Consider the following 19,998-nt stretch of genomic DNA (forward strand, 5'->3'; position numbering starts at 1 on the left):
GAAATTATTAAATTTCCTTACTCCCTACTGCCCATTGACATGTCCTTTAAACAGGCCCAGTGACCTTCCTCCACCTCAGCAGCCTCAATGTTAATTCTCTGCTGAGGGTTAACAGGCAATCCTAGCACCTCCCACCCCCAGGATTCTGTGAGTCTACTTTTATACAAATTTCTTTGCAAAGTTCCTTTATCTCCATCCCCCAGTATGTGTTGGCGATCATCCCCCAATACCCACTAATGTACATCTGAAGGGTCTCGTGACTCAGGTTTTATTAGATGGTAATAAATGATTTTTTCCCAGCAATAACTAGCCCCTCAGGGTCCTGGAAACCTTGCCCCCCACATTCTTTAGAGACTTACACTCTCCCCAACCCCCTCCCAAGTTGAGTCTATCATGGGCCACCCCTCATGATCCCAGGGCAGCTCTTCCTGCCCACAGTCCTGGCCCCTGGCCCCGTGCATTAATGAAACCTTTTTACACCAAAGATTTCTTCTTAGCTGTCAGTTTCAGACCCTAACAGCTTCAGACCCTAACATTTTTTCCTACATCAGCTCCACGGACTGAACCACCCAAGCACCCTGAAGTAAGATATCTTAGCCTAGGTCAGCGGGCTCCAGCAAATGAGGGCTGTGGCAGGGTAGCTAGTGCAGGTCCTCCCCACGTGCCCCCCCACCCCGGAACAATTTATAACATTACCTGGATGGCCCTTGGTCACTACCTGCACTCTGGGGCAGGCAATTTCCAGACCCTTACAGTGCTAGAGGGACACTGGCAGGGCCCTCTTGGTGGGTTCTGTCAGCGGGGGCAACCGGAAGCCACGTGAGGGAGGAATCCTGGGGAATGGGAAGCTGAAATGTGGTGGATACGAGATCTGGCAGGATCTTATCTCTGTCTGTTGAGGACACAGGTACACTTGAGGTCTGTTAATGATACATAGCTCAGTAGGAATCCCAAACACACTAGAATGGGGGGGAGGGGTCCCTGGGTGGAGGTGAGTGTCAGTTTGATCTGAGGGGTCTGGATCACAGGAGGGAGGGTGATGCATCCCCACAGTGGTCTTGACCAACTGGCAAGATGGAGCCTGTGGGTGTGGAGGGCAGAGGAACAGGCTGGAAAGGGAAATTGTCCTTGAGGAGATGGAGGAGGGGCAGAAGATGGAGAGGTGAGGAGCCCAGAAAGGGAGACGTTCCTCAGCAGGTCACCCTTGCCCCTGCTCACTCCCAGCAGTCTCTCAACCTCCGCTGCAGTGTCCCCTCCCCAGGGCCCCAGCCACACCATGGTCAGCAGGTCTTCCCCCTCCCCTCAGTTTGTGACCACACTCAGAGCACCCCCTGGCCCACAGGGGGCCCAGCTCACCTCCATCTCCCAGGGCTGTGTTCAGCAGAGCCTCCAGGGGCAGGCGAGGAGGCTGGCCTAGTGGGAGGGACAGGGCTCCCTCCAGGCAGGGGGGCACTCACTCCCTTTGTGCTTCCCTGGATTATTCCTCAGGCAGGCTTAAGCCGGGGAAGGCTAAGAACAGTCCCCCACCCCGGCCACGGTGGGCAGGGCTGACAGGGCTGACCTCCTTTCAAACAGGGATGGACTACTGATTCTCCCTCTCCAGGCATCTGCGAAGGGCAGGCTCTAGTCCAGCACCAACAGGCGTCAGGACGGCCCCGGAAGATTGCCGGCCGCCGACCTGCAGGACGTGGAACAGCGGACCGCATGGCCACTCAGTCCTTTCTTGAGAGCGCCCCCCCCCCAGCTCTGTATGCACTCGGCCAGCTCTGCCCACACCACCGCACCCCTGTAGCCCGCCCCCGACCTCTGGGCACCGAGGCGAGGCTGGGTCTACGCTCACTGCCGAGCCCTCAGCACCAGGCAGGGCAGGCACCCAGTGCACCCCGCTGAACGAACGCAGGACTGCGTGCGCGCGTCCGTACCCGGCCCCCCGCGGACGGTCACAAACGTCCTTGGGCGCTGGGGAAGCTCCGTCTCGCAGGCCCGCAGGAGGGTACTCCCGCGGACAGGGGAGGCCACATGCACGGAAGCGCCCGAGAGCCTGCCCCCGGGGTACCCCGGACGCCCGCCAGCGCGAGGCCCGGACTGGTCAGCGTCGCGGCCCAACCCGGACGGAGCTAGCGCGGGAAGTCGGACGGACGCCCCGCCCACCCGCCACAGGAGCGCGACGCCCCCTCTCCTGACGTCATCTTCTACAGCCAGCCGCAGAGCCGGCCGCGGATGCCGCCATGATACGTTACGGCGGCCGACCGGCTTCGCTCGGCTTCGCCACGAAGCCTCCGGCCGAGGCCCCGCCCCTTGGGAGACGTCACCGTGGCCCGCCCGGGTGGGCGCCGCCATATTGGGGGTCCTCGCCGCGGGCGCGTAGGTGTCTTCATAAGATGCCGGCTCGGCGGCTCTCTGCTTTCTCCCCCCAAGATGGCGTCCATGCGGGAGAGCGACACGGGCCTGTGGCTGCACAACAAACTGGGGGCCACCGACGAGCTGTGGGCGCCGCCCAGCATCGCGTCCCTGCTCACCGCCGCGGTCATCGACAACATCCGCCTCTGCTTCCACGGCCTCTCATCCGCCGTGAAGCTCAAGCTGCTGCTCGGGACGCTGCACCTCCCGCGCCGCACTGTGGACGAGGTGAGGGGGGCGGCGGTGGGGGCGCGGGGCCGCCCCTTCCCGTGACCCGAGATCCCGGGCCCTGGCCCCCTCCTCTCCGACAGTCCCTACGGACCCCCTCCAGCTCTGTCCCGGGCCCTCAGGGCCACCGGGAATCCCACGGACCCTGGTCCCCGGACCCCCACGCCCCCTCCCCACGGACCCTGGTCCCCGGACCCCCACGCCCCCTCCCCACGGACCCTGGTCCCCGGACCCCCACGCCCCCTCCCCACGGACCCTGGTCCCCGGACCCCCACGCCCCCTCCCCACGGACCCTGGTCCCCCGACTCCCACGCCCCCTCCCCACGGACCCTGGTCCCCGGACCCCCACGCCCCCTCCCCACGGACCCTCGTCCCCGGACCCCCACGCCCCCTCCCCCACGGACCCTGGTCCCCGGACCCCCACGCCCCCTCCCCACGGACCCTGGTCCCCGGACCCCCACGCCCCCTCCCCAGGACCCTCGTCCCCGGACCCCCACGCCCCCTCCCCACGGACCCTGGTCCCCGGACCCCCACGTCCCCTCCCCACGGACCCTGGTCCCCGGACCCCCACGGACCCTCGTCCCCGGACCCCCACGTCCCCTCCCCACGGACCCTCCTCCCCGGACCCACACGCCCCCTCCCCAGCACCCTTGTCCCCGGACCCCCACGCCCCCTCCCCACGGACTCTCGTCCCCGGACCCCCACGGACCCTCCCCACGGACCCTCGTCCCTGGACCCCCACGCCTTCTCCCCACGGACCCTGGTCCCCAGACCCCCACGCCCCCTCCCCACGGACCCTCGTCCCTGGACCCCCACGCCCCCTCCCCACGGATCCTCATCCCCGGACCCCTACCAACCCTCTCCCTCGGGACCATCCCCCCGCCCCCGCACCCTCCCCGAGCCCAGGTTGTTGGCTGGGAGGGTCTGGACTGGGGGCAGAAGTGCCGGCGGGCTCTGGACTGTTCTGTCCACCTTACGGAATAGCCACTTGTTTGTGGCCCTGTATTCTTTGGATTCTTTCCATGCATGAATACTTCACGTCGTTCGAATTAGTGGATGTGTGAGATTGGTTTTCTTTTTTCCCTGATGGCATATTGTGCCATTTTTCGTGTGGGGTAAACTAGTTTTTCAGAATACCAAAGCCCGGTGCTTGTTACTACTTTGTGCAGCTGCCGTTGCAGTTTTTGTAAGGACGCTGCTGTGTTTTCCGAGTGTGTGTGTGTGTGGGGGGGGGGCCTGGGGACAGATGCACCTCCGTGGGGCCACCTGCGTGCATGCCGGGTGGACTGTCCGGGCTGTCCCTGAGTAGTATCTCTGCCCCATCCATCCTGCCTGATCCATGCCGCCCTGTCCATCCCGGCCCCATCTATTCTGCCCCGGTCCATCCTGCCCCAGTCCATCCCACCCCATCGGACAGTGGGTTGTGCACAGCGTTCACTGCTGTGGATACTGCCGGTGCCGAGGGTCTCGTGTTTGTATTGGGATGTGGGAAGCACACATTTCTGGGTGTAATGTCCATGAGTGGAACCCGGGTCCTGACCTTATGCTACTTGTTTCTCAGGGTGCTTGTGTCACATGAACCCCTGCTGGCTGCCTGAAGGTGTGGTGGGGTTTTCTTGTTTGTTTTCTACCAGAGTTCCTGCACCACTTGTAAATTTATTTTCACTATTTTAAAGATTTATGTCTTTGAGAGAGAGCAGGCAGGGGAGCAGGGAGGGGCAGAGGGGCAGAGGGAGAGGGAAGAGCAGACTACCCGCTGAGCAGGACACACACCCCCACCCCCAGGACACACACCCCCACCCCCAGATCCGGGCTGAGCCAAGGGTCGACCCTCAACCACAGAGATACCCAGGTGCCCCTGTCATGACTCTGCTTTTCAACATCATATCTTTTTTTAAAAGGTTTAACTTACTTTTTTGAGAGGGAGAGCATGAGCCAGGGGGAGGTGCAGAGGGTCAAGCAGGAAACCCAGCCCAGGACTGGATCCTAGGAATCCTGGATCATGACCTGAACAAAACCAAAAGTCGATGGCTCAACTGGGCTGAACCCAGGTACCCTTGCACCATTTTTTAAATTGAGGTATAATCGACATACAACCTTAAATGAGTTTCAGACATGCAAGGCAGTGATACAATGTTTGCACATACTGCCTATCATCACCACTGTAAGTCTACCATGCCTGCAGAATCTTTTTTTCTTGGGATGAGAACTTTTAAGACTTACTCTCAGCAACTTTCAAATATACAGTATAGTGTAATTAACTATAGTCACCACATTCAATGTCTTTAATTTGTATTTGCCTTACTACTCATGTGGTTGAGCATTTTTCATATATTTATTCACAAATTCCTTCTTTTGTAGGAAATAAAATCTTTGCATCTTTATACATCTTTTGTAGGGTTTTTCCTGATTTTTTTTTTGCAATGTAGGTTTTTTTTTAGGTTGTTTTTTTATATATAAATATATATAAATCTTGGCTAGCAGTCCTTTTTCAGTTATATATTTTACAGATACTTTACAGTCTTAAGCCTTTTTCACAGAACCTTTGGATGTACAGACACTCTCAGCTGTAACTGGGTGCGTTTGCCAGTCTTGCCTTCCTCTGATTGGGGCTGATTTTGTCTCATTTGGGATGTGGCTCCCTGCCTGGCGGGCGGACACTTCTGCAGTCTTGTTTGAGCAGCTCAGTTTGCCTTTCGCGTCGGAGTCTTCAATCTACCTGGAATTAATCATTGTGTGAAGCTGGGAATCCAGTTTTATTTTCCACAGGGATGTCCATTTAGTCCAGCACCATTACCATTTACTAAAACAGCTTCTTTTCCCTGTTGATTTGCACTGTCACTTCTGTGGGTCTGTGTCTGGGTTCTGCTCTGTTCCTTCAGGCTATTTATATACCACTGTACCAATAACCCACTAAGTCCTGTTACTGCCACTGTATGCAAAGTTTTGCCAGCTAACAGCAGAACTTCCCCCTTTATTCTTCAGGAACATCTCTGGCTATTCTTGGTTGTTTCTGTTCACATATAGATTTAATCTGCACTCCTCAGGTTACACATACAATACTTTGGAATTTTGGTTAAGACTGAGTTGAATTTGTAGTGCATTCTGGGGTAAAATCATTTTAATAATATTGAATCTCATAAATTGTGAATATGGATCTATTTAGATCTTTAATATTTATTTGCTTAAAGCGTTCTGATTTTCTTCACAGATCTTCCATTTTCTGTTAGATGTGTTACTAGATATTTCATATTTCTTTCGCTGTCTTAAATAATATCTATTAAAATTTATTTTTTTTAAAGAATTTATATATTCATGAGAGACAGAGAGAGAGAGAGAGAGAGAGGGGGGCAAAGACACAGGCAGAGGGAGAAACAGGCTTCATGTAGGGTGCCTGATGTGGGACTCGATCCCGGGTCTCCAGGATCACACCCTGGGCTGAAGGCGGCACTAAACAGCTGAGCCACCCAGGCGGCCCAAAATTTATTTATTTATTTGTTTGTTTGTAATTTTTATTTATGATAGTCACAGAGAGAGAGAGAGAGAGGCAGAGACATAGGCAGAGGAAGAAGCAGGCTCCATGCACCAGGAGCCCGACGGGGGATTCGATCCCGGGTTTCCAGGATCACGCCCTGGGCCAAAGGCAGGCGCCAAACCTCTGCACCACCGCACCACCCAGGGACCCCCCCCAAAATTTATTTTTTAATATGAGTTTGTGAATACCTTCTGTGTGGTTTTTTTTTTTTTAATTTTTATTTATTTGTGATAGTCACAGAGAGATAGAGAGAGAGGCAGAGACACAGGCAGAGGGAGAAGCAGGCTCCATGCACCGGGAGCCCGACGTGGGATTTGATCCCGGGTCTCCAGGATCGCGCCCTGGGCCAAAGGCAGGCGCCAAACTGCTGCGCCACCCAGGGATCCCATACCTTCTGTGTTAAAGGCTTACTAATTGCAATAATTTTCCCATAGACTCTTTATTATTCTGTGTACTTACTAATCTCTCTAGTTACTTTTTATTTCTTTTCCTTGCCTTACTGTACTCAACAGGACCCCTCTAGTACATTGTCTTTTTTCTGATCACACAGTGAGAACTTTGTTTTTGCTGATAAATATAACGTTTACTACTATTTTTGGTAGATAGATTTTATCTGGTTAAGGAAATTCTATTTCTAGATTTTTTTTAAATTTTATTTTTATTTTATTATTATTTTTAATTTCTTTATTCATGAGAGACACACACACACAGAGGGAGAGAGAGAGGCAGAGACATAGGCAGAGGGAGAAGCAGGCTCCATGCAGGGAGCTTGATGTGGGACTTGATCCCGGGACTCCAGGATCATGCCCTGGGCCGAAGGCAGGTGCTGAACCACTGAGCCACCCAGGGATTCCCTACTTCTCTTTTTTAAAAGATTATTTATTTGAGAGAGAGAGAGAGAGAGACTGCACATGCACACATGCACGCATGTGTGGGGGGGACAGTGCCGAGAGAATGAATCTCAGGCCGACTCCCCAGTGAGCACAGAGCCTGATGCAGGTCTAGATCTCGGGAGCCTGAGCCAAAGAAATCAAGAGTCGGTCACTCACCAACAGCACCACCCAGGTGCCCCTGTGTTTCACTTCTAAAGAAACTGGCAGACTGCTGTCCATGGTGGTAGTCACAGGTCACCTTCCACCAGCAGTAGACGGGGCGCCAGCTGACTTCCTCCACAGTTGACAGTGTCTCTGTCCTTTTGGCCCTTCCTGAAGGGTTCATTGTGTGTTTCCAGCATCACTAGTGACACTGAACATCTCCTATTGGGAAAGTATTTTCAAATCTTCAAGTGCATATTATTTTTAATTGATATAAATTACATTGTCTTACATACTTGTGTCAAATTATTAAAATAAAACATTATTTTTAAGATTCACCCATGTTGCTCTTCATCTAATCCAAGGGTTGGCAAACTGGCCTGTGACCTATTTGAAGGTTTATGAGCTAAGAATGTTTGCACATTATTAAACAGATTGTTCAAGTGTGCATCATTTCTTCTTTTTCTTTTTCTGCCAACATGGCACACAAGCCCTGAAGTCACTGTCCGGCCCTTCACAGAAAGATAAGCCAACTCCAGATCTGCTCTGCTGTGCCCGCTGTTTGGTGTCCCTGTGCATGCCCCTCTCCAGCCCTGGGTGGCAGGCTGCACACAGCTTCTCACCCATGGGGTAGAAGTATCTGTCAAGTCATACAATGTATTTGCTTAAGTGGTGGCAGCATAATGTCCACACTCCCACCTGCAGTGCCTCATGGTACTTATATTTCCCCCACTTCTCCCCCACTTGGTTTGGTTCACTTTTCCTTTTTGTGGATCAGCTGGTTGGAAAGTGTTCGCTACCTTATGTTCATTTGAGGCATCCATCCCAGTGTTCATTGCCTTCTCAAATTTCTACCTTTTACATTGCCTATTAGTAATATCTGCCTTTGTTTCTGTTGGGGTTGCTATCTTGTTGATTTGCGGGGACTTCATATTTTGGATAGTAAACTGCTGGTTTTGAACAGTTCATTACAGATTACGTCTGCCATTCTGTTACCTGTTAAATTTATCATTTGTCCTTCACTGAACAGAAATCTTTCATTTTAATAACATAGTAATATTTTTTTGTTAATGGTTTGTACTTGGAAGTTTTAAGAAATCATTAGTTGTGCATCTCTTGTTTCTTTTCATTTTGTAGTCCTTCCATTCACAGATGGGTCTTTGATGCATCAGGAGTGCACCCCTCAGACATGCTGTGAGATTGGATGCCAGTTTGGGGTTTTTTTTTTTTTTTTTTTTTTTTAAGATTTTATTTATTCATTCATGAGAGACAGAGAGGCAGAGGGAGAAGCAGGCTCCATGCAGGAAGCCCATTGTGGGACTCGATCCCAGGACCCCAGGATCTCGTTCTGAGCCAAAGGTAGATGCTCAACCACTGAGCCACCCAGTGCCTTGGGGCTTTATTTGCCTCTGTTCTGAGTCCCAGATCTCTCTCCAGCCGTGCATTTAGATGTAGGCCAACTCTTTCTCATGAATTTGTGGTGCTATGCACATGCATGCGTGCACAGTGTGTGGGGGGGGTGGGGTGTGAGGGAGGGAGAGGGGAGAGAGCGCATGCATTTGAGCATAAGGGCATGTGATATTCCAGCGGCCCATGCCGGGTTGTCCTCTTGGCAAGGACTAGAAGCTCCTTACATCTTCAGGTGTCTGTCCCCCCTCCCCCCGAAACCCAGTGAAAGCATATCATAAGAACATGTCTGGAGGGAGTACTTTTTTTTTTTTAAGATTTTATTTACTTATTTGGCAAAGAGCATGAGCAGGGGGAGAAGCAGGCCAATGCAAGACTTAATCCCAGGGCCCTGGGATCATGACCTGAGCCAAACCCTCACTAACTGAGCCACCAGGTGCCCTGAAAGTGGTGTTTTGTCGAAGATTTTGTTGAATCCAAAAGTGGCTTGGACTGCTGTAACAAAATACCATCAGCCAGATGGTTTAAACAATACACATTCATTTTCTTACATTTCTGGATGCTAGGACGTGCAGGATCTAGTGCTGGCTGGTTCGGTGTCTTGCCAGGGCCATCTTCCTGGCTTGCAGATGGCAGCCTCCTGGCTGTGCTCACGCAGTAGGAGAGCTCTGCGATCTCTTTTATATGAGGGCACCACTCCCCTTGCGGAAGCCCTGCCCTTAGGGTCTTATCACCTCCCGCTATCACCACACTGGGGATTGGGTCTCAGTGTCTAGTTTGAGGGACACATTCAGTCCATAACAGCAATCTCTTTGGTTTTAACCAACCTACCTCCCTCTTTCTTCCTTTCTTCCTTTCTTTCTTACATCTTTATAAAATATGCGTTTTGCCTCATGGTTGTTGTATTGCCTCATGGTTTGCTGGGGTGTTGGAACAAAGGACCACAGGCTAGGTGGCTTAGAACTACAGAAGTACTGGGCAGTCCTGGTGGCTCAGCGGTTTAGTGCCGCCTTCAGTCCAGGGTGTGTTCCTGGGGACCCGGGATCGAGTCCCATGTCGGGCTCCCTGCATGGACCCTGCTTCTCCCTCTGCCTATGTTTCTGTCTCTCTCTCTGTCTCTCTGTCTCTCTGTCTTTCATGAATAAATAGATGAAATCTTAAAAAAAAAAAAAAAAAACTGCAGAAGTACACTGTCCCACAGCACGGGGTGGGCTCGGCCTTGGCAGCTGGTGGCATCACTCCCACCATCGTGTCCCTTTGTCCTCACCTTGTCTTTCTTCTGTGTCCAGATTTTCCATCTCTACAAGGACACCAGTTGTGTTGGATGAGGCCTCCCCTAGTGGCTTCCTTGTAATGTGACCACCTCTGTAAAGGCCCTGTTTCCAAACACAGCCGCCTTCTGAGGTTCTGGTTAAGACTCCAGGGTATCTTTTTGCAAGAGTACAGTTCAGCTGAAGACCCTAGCTTTTCATGAGCGTAGGGGGATTCTCAGTGTAATTTTGTGCTTGCTTGTGAGCTGTTTTGAGAGCAGGTCTTGTGCCTTCCTGGTGTCTATACCCCTAATGGCCCACATCACCCGCTCTCAGGAGAGACTCTGTAGCCTGGGTGAGTCTCATCTTGGTGAGGCTTCTGTGTCACTGCATGTGTGGCCTCCTTTCCACTGCTCCGTGGGATATTCTGGACCTGGTTGGTGCCCACACTCAACCTCCTGAGGAACCGCCAGCCGGGCTCCCATTGTCCATGCCTGGCAGCAGTCCCGAGGGCTCCAACATTTACTGTCTCCTTTCTGATGCTGGTCTCCCCGGGTGTGGGAGCTGTGCCCGCCCACCGGGTCCATGTCACCTTTGTGGCCTGTCCCCTTCTACCTTGTCCTCTGCGAGCATGGGTGCACGGGAGGTTCCTCACACAGTCTGTTTCTTGTTCTCCATGCTGTGAGGGTGACTGCTGACAGTGGAACCTGCTGTCTTACTGAGCCCCTTGAGATGCTTTTAGAGAGGAGTAATTTTCTATACATAAGTTTATTTTGCCTGAGATGGGTTTTATCCTTGACTCATTGGAGTGAGGAACACAAGTAAAAATATTTTTCACTTTGTGCCTTTTGGGTTTTGGTATGGAACAGAGCTTATAGCTCGGCTAAGGAGAAGGGGCAGGTGGTGGGCAGGCTATTCTTCTGCAACAACAAAGAGCCCCCACCACAGATGTTTACAGTTTCTGCCATGAAAAGAACACATATCTGCATATTTCCAGAGATGGCCTTCTAGAATGGGTCTGCCAGTGCCTAGGTCTGTGTGGGGCTGACAGTGTCAGAATCAAACACCTGGGAGCTTTGACTTTGGTGCTGGATGTGCTAGGGTGTGGGTACTTCAGGGCAGCAGGGCAGGTGGCAAGGGCAGGAGTGACAAACCTCATGTTTGGGGAACGGAAAGGCTCTGGCCCATTCCCGAGAGACTGCGTGACAGGGCTGGGGGGGCAGGCAGTGGGAGCCCTGTCACGTAGTCTCTCGGGAATGGGCCAGAGCCCCCCTGAAGAATGGGCCAGAGCCCACCTTCTGGCCCCCCTGCCGAGCATGGTGAGGCCCTCGCAGTGGCTGTCTGGTCTCAGAGGTGCCCCCAGATGCGGCTGTTGGTGACCTGGTGCGGGTTCTCAGGAACACGCCCTCAGATGACAGCCTTCCCCTCTCCTGTTGTGCAGGCACCAGGAGCCATCAAGGAGGCTGTGGGGAGATGAGGCAACCCCAGGGGACGGTGGGTGGGCCATGGGCCAAGGTGGGCGTACTCAGTGCAAGTGGGCATTGCCGCCTGGCCCAGGGAAATGGGTGGCCATTGGGTGCGGGGATAGAGGGAGAGCCCACAGGTTCTCGTGAAGACGAGTCCAGGTGTGTCGGCAGTGGCCACAGAGGTTGGATGCATCGTGTGCCCCGCAGAAGCCCTGGCAGGATGCAAAGGGCGCTCTCCTCTATTTAAAAACAAAGATGCGTGGATGCTGGCTTCTGCCCAGCTCTAGTCCTATGTCCCTAGCAAGATGCTGATGCGGGTCAGAGGGCTGGGCAGGTGGGGTCTGGGCAGCCATGTGGCTGCCTAGTTGGCTGTTGGGATGTGTGCACATGCATGTGCACGCACGTACACACCCCGGCTCAGGACTACTATCCTTTCTTGGCAGATGAAGGGCGCCCTGGCGGAGATTATCCAGCTGGCCACCTTGGACTCCGATCCCTGGGTTCTCATGGTAGCTGACATCCTCAAGTCCTTTCCTGACACAGGCTCGCTTAACCTTGACCTCGAAGAACAGAATCCCAACGTTCAAGATATTTTAGGAGAACTCAGAGAAAAGGGTATTTGTGTGTGTGTGTTATGCTGGGAGGAGGGAAATGGGTCTTCCTTTTAAAACATCTTTTCTAAAGTGGATTTGACATCCGAAGCATTGCATCATGTGCAGTACAGCATGTTATGGTTCCTTGACTGCTTATATCTCCTACCCCTACCCCCACCCCGCCACAGCCCCAGCTTCTGACTGGCCTTGAGAAGCAAGCTCAGGACGGCCCACAGGCTGCTGCTCACTGTGCTTGCTGGATCCAAGTGTGTTACTGTTTGCATATTCAGACGCCCTCTCCCTGTTCAGCTCATTGAGGCCACAGCTCTGCCCATTCAGGTTGCAGCTCCAGAGCCTAGAACATTCCCTGGCACAGAGTAGACACTCAGAAATATATGGGGAAAGGATGAGTTCAGTTTAGAACATGAACTGAAAACCACTGAGAAAATACAAACAGTCAGAAGGAACACAGAGGAGGAGGTGGGCTTCCTCCCCAGGTCCCTCTCCTGGTTCACACAGCTGCATCTGGCATGCCCCTTAGAGACGGAACCCATGCTGCTGCAGTGCAGTGCCAGTGGTTGGCACCCCCTGCAGGTGGCCCCTGCCACCTCTGCTACCCATGAGGTGACCACCCCTCCACCCTCTGTCAGTTTTCACTCGGCCACCCCATGCCTGTCTGGGTGATGTCTCTGGGCTGGGAAGGGCCTGTTCTGTTTGCGGCTGCAGGTGGGCTTCTTGGCCGCTGGGGGTCCTGGGGGCGTCCAGGTCCTAGAGGGGGTGGCGTGGCGGGAGGGGTGCACAGGAAGGGGGATGAGTTCTGAATCCAGGTGCTGCTTCTGAGGGCTGGGAGGACCGCTGGGTGGGGGCCCATGGGGATTGGCTGGGAGGAGCCCGTGGCCACCACAGACTTTCCCCTTCCTGCCGCTCAGGGCATGTCTCAGTGTTGCTGCTGCCATCTGGACACCTAAAACACACTCTGGGAAGGTTGTACTGCTGTATGTCCATGGTGTCCCAGGGTGACCAGCCAGCCAGCCAGCCAGGACATCCTAACCCTCATGCCCAACAGGTCCTGGGGGTTGGGGTGGGGACATCTCAGCTGCAGGGCCACCCACTTGACAAGCAGCCGTGTTGGCGGCCTTGACTGTTGGGTGATGGTGGAGCGGAGCCCCTGGGCAGTCTGACCTGTTTTCTGTTTTGAAAACAAAGTGGAAGATACAGGACCGTAAGTAGGAGACAGCACTTTAGATGGTGTTTTCACACGAGCTGTGCAAGCCAGGGCCTATGTGAGGGGGACGCAGCTCCTAATGTACTGTGTTGGTTCTCGAATGAGCAGTGAACGAGTGTGAAGCGTCTGCCATGCTGCCGCTGGAGTGCCAGTACTTGAATAAAAACGCCCTGACGACCCTCGCCGGACCCCTCACTCCCCCAGTGAAACACTTTCAATTAAAGAGGAAACCGAAGAGCGCCACGCTGAGAGCGGAGCTCCTGCAGAAATGTGAGTGCCCCCATTCTGGAAGGCCCAGCATGCGAGGGATCTGATGCTGAGAGATGGTGCCTCTGTTTTCCTCTGTGGTTTTATTTCTAGAGTTCCTTTAGAGTGTATGGTCCCTGAACTGTTCAAGACAGCCGGCTACGTAAAGTTGTGGGGTTTTGTTTTTTTTAGAAATTTATTTATTACCATGCTAAACTGTATTTTAAATCTATTTTAGAAACGTCAGAAGTTTTACGTTAAAGCGTCTCTCTCTAATCTTTGTTACAACGGTGAAATCTGCAGATGAGTCCTGTGGGCCGTAAGAAGGGCAGCCCTCTGAAGGCTCACAGGAGGCCTGACCCTCACTCCTATAACTTCGCCTTTTGCTGGAGTTGGAGAGGATGTCCCTGTAACCTTAAAGATGTTTAGTCATTTTATGTTTCTCTAAATAGTGATGCATAAAATGTGTATGGAAGGTATTTGCCAGGAAAAAGGCAGGGTAATTGATTTCTTCAAATTGCAAAGTATGAATTGCAAGAACTTTTATTTTGAATGGCCATGAAATTGGTATTAACCGTACGCACAAATGGCCTGATTGCAGAGAATCTGAATAAAACACAGCCTTCATGACCTTAGCATCCCAGGCTCAGGGCGGCTCTGTGGCTTCCCAGAGCCAGTGGGACACAGTGAAGCCTCCCATGCTTCCCCTTCCCCGTCCCCACAGAGCCAGCTCTGGAAAACCATGTCTCCTTCCACTGATTGATGCATGTGTGGGGAGACACATTAGGCTTTGCCCAGTACCCAGCAGTGAGGATGTGCCACTGGCTGCCCCGAGGCCTCCCTACGGCCCACTCTCTGGGCCCCTCTAGGAAGGATGGCCCCCTGCCTCTGGTTCCTCGAAAGTAGGTTTGGCTCAGTGGAGGACGTGACATCGGAAGTCATGCCAGCTCTCTCTGGGAAGGCATGAATGTTTGGGAAAGGGAGCCCTGTGTCTGCATGAATGCACCCAGTGCGACCTCTTCATGACATACTTAGCCTGCAGTGAAGGGCATGTTGCTGACTTGACGCATCTTCTTGCAGCCACCGAGACGGCCCAGCAGCTGAAGAGGAGCGCAGGGGTGCCTTTCCACGCCAAGGGCCGGGGGCTTCTCCGGAAGATGGACACTACGAGTAAGGCTGGCCCCCAGCTCTGAGCCTTCATTGCTCATCAGAGACCGGGCTCCACCTCAAGGGTTCTGTCTTTTTTGTTTGTGGTGTCATTTAAATGTTGGGATGTGCGTGGGTCGTGGGCCCTGTAGGTGTCTTTGGTTGTATTGGTGAAAGGAGCACATGAGATGAGGAGAGAGCCCAGGGGAAATTTCAGGTTTTCCGACAAAAGGACCTGGAAGCATATGCAGGAGCCTGACCAGAACTTGAGGGAGATGCTGGTTTGTGTCCCTCTCTGTGTGGGGAACAGTGCCTGCCCTGTGCGCAGGACCCCCCCCCCTTCTTTGGGGAGGGAAGGGGCACCCCCTTCAATGGAGAGCGAGCTGCCTGAGGTAGCTATTCCAGGGCCCACCTTCTTCCCTCCCTCAAAGTTGGAAGCAGAAGCCCTGCGTGCGTGCACACAGGGCAGACATAAGAATGTGGGTTGCCCTGGGGCTTGCCACCAGAAGGCCCTGGACAGACACCCCAAAGGGCAAGAGGGCAGGTTGCCCACTGTCCTGCGTTCCAGGGCCCAGTGCTGACCAAATCACAGGGAAGCTGGGTCACCTGAAAACAAAACAGATGCGCCTGTGGGCCTAAAGGGAAGCCTTGTGGGGGCCCCTCCTATAGGGCCCATCCCAGCGAGGTTCCCAAGGGCAGGGGCATGGTCACTATGCCCTTGACCCAGCATCCAGTTCAGGGTCCCATTGGCTGTGCTGGAAGGGGCCATGCATGCCCTGGGCCCACATCACGGTGTGAGATCTGCATGTGAGTGGGTTTGGGCACAAGTGCCCAAATGGGGTCCTAGAGGTGGGAGCAGGGAGGCACCAGAGGCTGGGGGACAGGGCCAGGCCCTGTTCAGGAGACACCATCCCTGTGTCAGGCGACTGCATTTGGACATAGTTGGGGACAGGGGAAGGTGATCCTGGCTGCACAGTGTGGGAGGGCTAGCCGTGAGCAAAGCTGTTTGCCCAGGGGTGCAAGAAGGAAGCCAGGTAGAGCATCGTGTGGCATCTTTGTTTTTGTTGGTGTTCTTGGCAAAAATGTCAGATTGGCTGTGATGTTATCATTTCCATTGCCTTGCTCTTTTTTTATTTTTTTTTTTTAAGATTTTATTTACTTATTCATGAGAGACAGAGAGAGGCAGAGACACAGGCAGAGGGAGAAGCAGGCTCCACGCAGGGAGCCTGACGCGGGACTCGATCCTGGGTCTTGAGGATCACACCATGGGCTGAAGGCGGCGCTAAACCGCTGAGCCACCTGGGCTGCCCTGCCTTGCTCTTTGATGCGATGCCTGAGCATGTGGCCACCTGGTGGTCAAGTCTCTTCCCCCCCCACAGAGACACAACAAGTCCCCTGGGGTCAGGGTCACACCTGCAGAGCATCCTGCAGGCTTGCAGTGGGGGGTGGGCGCTGGGCCGGCAAGCAGGTGGCAGAGCACCCCCTCCATTTAGAGCATGCTGGCGGGGTGGCCTCTGTCCTTATAGAAAACCCAACACCTGCAGTCCTGCCTCACGGGGGTAGCCCCGTCCAGGTGGCCACTGATGGGCACCATCCTCTCTGCAGCCCCGCTCAAAGGCATCCCGAAGCAGGCGCCCTTCAGAAGCCCCACCACTCCCAGTGTCTTCAGCCCTGCTGGGAACCGGACCCCCATCCCGCCTTCGAGGACCCCTCTGCGGAAGGAGCGGGGAGTGAAGGTGGGCTCCGCCCCTCCGGCCTTGGCGGCCGCCCCAGACCAGCCCTGGCATTCCTCACCGCACAGCTAAGGGTGGGCTCCTGTCTGTTGGCAGCTGCTTGACATTTCCGAGCTGGATATGGTGGGTGCTGGCCGAGAGGCAAAGAGGAGGAGGAAGACACTGGGTACGTACTTGGGGCTCCCTCACCATAGCCTGCTCTCCCCGACTTACCCCTTCCTTTTTTCGTGGGGACCTGTTTCTCAAGCCACCAGTGGCTTCTGTGTCTCAACAAGACCGCAACACAATGGCCGACCTGTCCTAAAACTAGCCCAGTGTGTTCTTTGCCCAGAGACTGTGAAGCGCACACTCAGTGCGGCTAGCATGGGCCCCTCCCACACCCCGGGGGTCTGCTCAGCCTGCTTGTGGGATGCTGTGCAGTCGGGGGACCGGCGAGGACTTTGCTTTGTCGGCAGATGCAGAAGTGGTGGAAAAGCCAGCCAAGGAAGAGACCGTTGTGGAGAACGCCACCCCGGACTACGCAGCTGGCCTGGTGTCCACGCAGGTAGGCTGTGTGTGCTCCCACTTGTCCTGGTGGTCAGCCACAGAATGTGCTCCGTGGGGGATGTGTGTGGATGTGGGTGCGAGAGGCAGTGCTGGCCAGAGGCCCAGGGAGCATCGCAGTAGCGTGAAGAGAAGGCACACACTGTGTGCTCTCTGCGGGGCCTCCTCAGCGGTCTCCTCAGTGCGGTGACTTGGTTTCCCCTGTTGGGTGAGGGTCAGTGGCCTAGCGCAGCCTGCTTCTTGGAGTCTTGTCCATGCGGACCGTGCAGGTGCAGCCCATGGGGATAGGGCTGCAAGCCAAGGCTGGAGAAAGGCCTTGGGGCCACAGGTTTCTGGGCGATGGTTTTGTTTCTTCCTGCTGTGGGGCTGTTTCCTCACTTCCTACGAGGAGGGGTCTTCCCTTGGTCGTTGGTATTCATGGCAGAGGAAGACTGGCAGCCCTTCTTTCCTCAGAGGCGGCTGATTTGGAAAGTTCCCCAAGCAGACAAGCAGCTCTGGATGGGGGGTGGCGGGGAGGTCCAGCACAGCCAGGCGCCCCTTCCCCAGCCCTTAGGACCACAAGCCTGCCATGCTGCCCCGGGGCTGGGGGTGGAGGTTCACAGAGGAGCCAGCAGAGCCCAGCGTCCAGGAGGACTGTAAACTGTGTTCCAGAAACTCGGGTCCTTGAACAGTGAGCCTGCGCTGCCATCCACAAGTTACCTGCCTGCCACGCCCAGTGTGGTCCCGGCCTCCTCCTACATCCCCAGCTCCGAGACGCCTGCAGGTCAGCTGCCCACCTGGAGGTGTCCTCCTTGGACCTGTTCCCCCATGCATCCAGGGGTGTCAGGACATCTGTGCCATGTCCTCCCTGAACCATTGCTGGTGCTGACTGGGGGCAGGAGACCCTTCTGGTCACACAAATTTCCAGGAATGAACCCAGAGTTTTTACCTGCTCTGTCCATTCTGGGGGCAAACAAGCAGTGCCCCCTTCGCACGGCCCAACAGGAGTGCATTCTGCAGGGATGGGGTGGGGTGTCTGGCTGACAGTGCGTCAGGCCCCAGGGGGTCCTGTCGCATTCCCAGGATCCTGAAGGGAGGTGGATCCAGGGTCACGGCCTCAACTCGGTCTCTTGCTCCACCGGGCTTGGCTGTGCCTGCCAAGAGATAGGCCTGGGAGCAGAAGCAACCAGAGGGAAGGCAGTTCCTGTCTTACTGGGGCTGTGAGCAGGGGGACCTGGGCTCAGACCTCTCCTCTGCCGTCTGGAAGGGCCTAATGTCTTTAGCTCCAAGGTGGGGGCGTATGGGGGCTTATGCTCATCAGCGGGCTGGCAGTGCGGCCTGTGGTTCTGGCCCCAGCTGTGGGGACATGGAGCTGAGGTCTCAGGGTGAGCCAGGGTACGAGCAGTCAGGGCCTGGGAGGTGGGGTGGAGCCCGCCCACTTTCTCAAGGTGGGGTGGGGGCGGGGTCCCTGGCCCTGCAAGCCCTTTGCCAGATCTCCCTCTGCTTACAGCACCATCTTCTCGGGAAGCCGGCCTACAGGCCAGCAGGCCACCAGAGGAGCCCAGTACCCCAAGCCCCGCTCTTCCAGCGCAGTTCAAGCAGAGAGCACCCATGTACAACAGCGGCCCCAGCCCAGCAGCATCTGCACCCTCGACGCCCACTTCCCCCTTGACACCCACCACACCCCCAGCCGTCACCCCGGCTGCCCAGACACCTCCAGTGGCCATGGTGGCCCCACAGACCCAGCCCCCTGCCCAGCAGCAGCCCAAGAAGAACCTGTCCCTCACGGTAGGTGGGCCCTTGGCCGGCCCCAGGCCCGGTGGGAAGGTGGCATGGGCTCCAGATGGACATGAGTGGTGGTGCCCATGGGGCCCAGGTACCCACACCCCCTTTCCACACTCGCAGAGAGAGCAGATGTTTGCTGCGCAGGAGATGTTCAAGACAGCCAACAAAGTCACACGGCCCGAGAAGGCCCTGATCCTGGGCTTCATGGCCGGCTCCCGAGGTGGGTGTACATGGGCAGCCCAGTGGGGTGGGGGCCGAGGGCCCCACAGGGGAGGGAAGGGACAGGCTCCTCCACCCTCCCCCAGCCCCACCCAGCAGCCCCTGTCCTCCACAGAGAACCCGTGCCAGGAGCAGGGCGACGTGATCCAGATCAAACTCAGCGAGCACACGGAAGACCTGCCCAAGTCCGATGGCCAGGGCAGCACCACCATGCTGGTGGACACCGTGTTCGAGATGAACTATGCCACAGGCCAGTGGACGCGCTTCAAGAAATACAAGCCCATGGCCAACGTGTCCTAGGGCTGCCCACCCACCTCTGCTTGCCTTCGCTGCGGGGTCCGCTGGGCCCCAGCCCACTGAAGCTTTTAGGTTCATTTCTCGGGGTGTTCTGGACTTATTTTTTAAATTTTAATATGGGTTACCTTTTGTGTGATTTCAGATACTTTTTTGGATTCAATATTACATTTTTGAATGTTAAAGTTAACCAAAAAAGTTATAACTTCTAATTTTAGTGACAGCTGTTAGACTTTTATCTTTTTTTTAATTTTTTCTTAAATTCTGACCATGAGGGAGGGCTCTTCCTTGCTAGTGCGATGCTCTTCCCATCCCACGAGGTTGAGGGGACCAAGTGATGCCCAGCACAGTTGAGACCAGGGTGGGGATGGCCTGGCCCATGCCCCAGAGCAGGAGACACTGGGCCGGACATGCCACAGGCAGGTTTTGTATTTGTCTTTTGTATGGTTGTGAGCATTGAGACCAGTCTTCTGGCACCTGTTTTCATTGTACAAACGATCTGAGTAATTAAAATATAGCTTTTCTAAAGAAAGCCCTGGAGCGGTGTTTGGGGCCAGCCCATCCTCTCTGCTCCAGGGGCTCGGTCCCTCTCAGGGTGGGAGCTGGTAGGGGCAACAGAACTGTCACCTCCCTACACTGACTCAGAGCCCCAGTCAGAGGCACTTTATCAGAGAAGATGGGAGACCTGGAGCTGAGCCGAGCACCAGCCAAGATGTTGACAGGTCTCCCCTCACCCGTCCCCCCGACAATTCCACCTTTAAAGGGGATTTGGTCATCAGATTATTTATCCAAAGGAGAACCCAGCCTACTGTTCCTGGTATGGGCTGCACCTCCCAAGGCCCCGCAAGGCCTGAGCAGGGCAGCCATCTGAGATGGGGTGTGTCGGGCTGTGCCAGATGCCACAGGAGCTAGGCA

At 54.9% G+C, this 19,998-nt stretch overlaps 1 protein-coding gene across 1 annotated transcript; it reads left to right on the plus strand.

The window, feature by feature from the left end:
* The first annotated feature begins 2,339 nt into the window (after nt 1-2,339).
* Nucleotides 2,340-19,615, plus strand: NELFA (negative elongation factor complex member A). The gene is made up of 11 exons (XM_041751765.1): nt 2,340-2,628; nt 11,764-11,935; nt 13,247-13,408; nt 14,465-14,554; nt 16,136-16,266; nt 16,360-16,429; nt 16,719-16,807; nt 17,458-17,569; nt 18,296-18,573; nt 18,691-18,790; nt 18,905-19,615. The coding sequence occupies exons 1-11, from the start codon at nt 2,419-2,421 to the stop codon at nt 19,087-19,089; spliced, it is 1,599 nt and encodes a 532-aa protein (XP_041607699.1). The 5' UTR covers nt 2,340-2,418; the 3' UTR covers nt 19,090-19,615.
* The last annotated feature ends 383 nt before the right edge of the window (nt 19,616-19,998 follow it).

This window comes from Vulpes lagopus, chromosome 4 (assembly GCF_018345385.1).
Source record: "Vulpes lagopus strain Blue_001 chromosome 4, ASM1834538v1, whole genome shotgun sequence".
Lineage (NCBI taxonomy): Eukaryota > Metazoa > Chordata > Mammalia > Carnivora > Canidae > Vulpes > Vulpes lagopus.

Excerpts from the sequence above, each read along its gene's own strand:
- NELFA (XM_041751765.1), top strand. The coding sequence starts at position 2,419 with ATGGCGTCCATGCGGGAGAGCGACACGGGCCTGTGGCTGCACAACAAA. Across the intron at positions 11,936-13,246 it reads AGGAGAACTCAGAGAAAAGG|TGAACGAGTGTGAAGCGTCT; the intron begins GTATTTGTGTGT and ends TCGAATGAGCAG. Across the intron at positions 16,808-17,457 it reads CTGGCCTGGTGTCCACGCAG|AAACTCGGGTCCTTGAACAG; the intron begins GTAGGCTGTGTG and ends ACTGTGTTCCAG.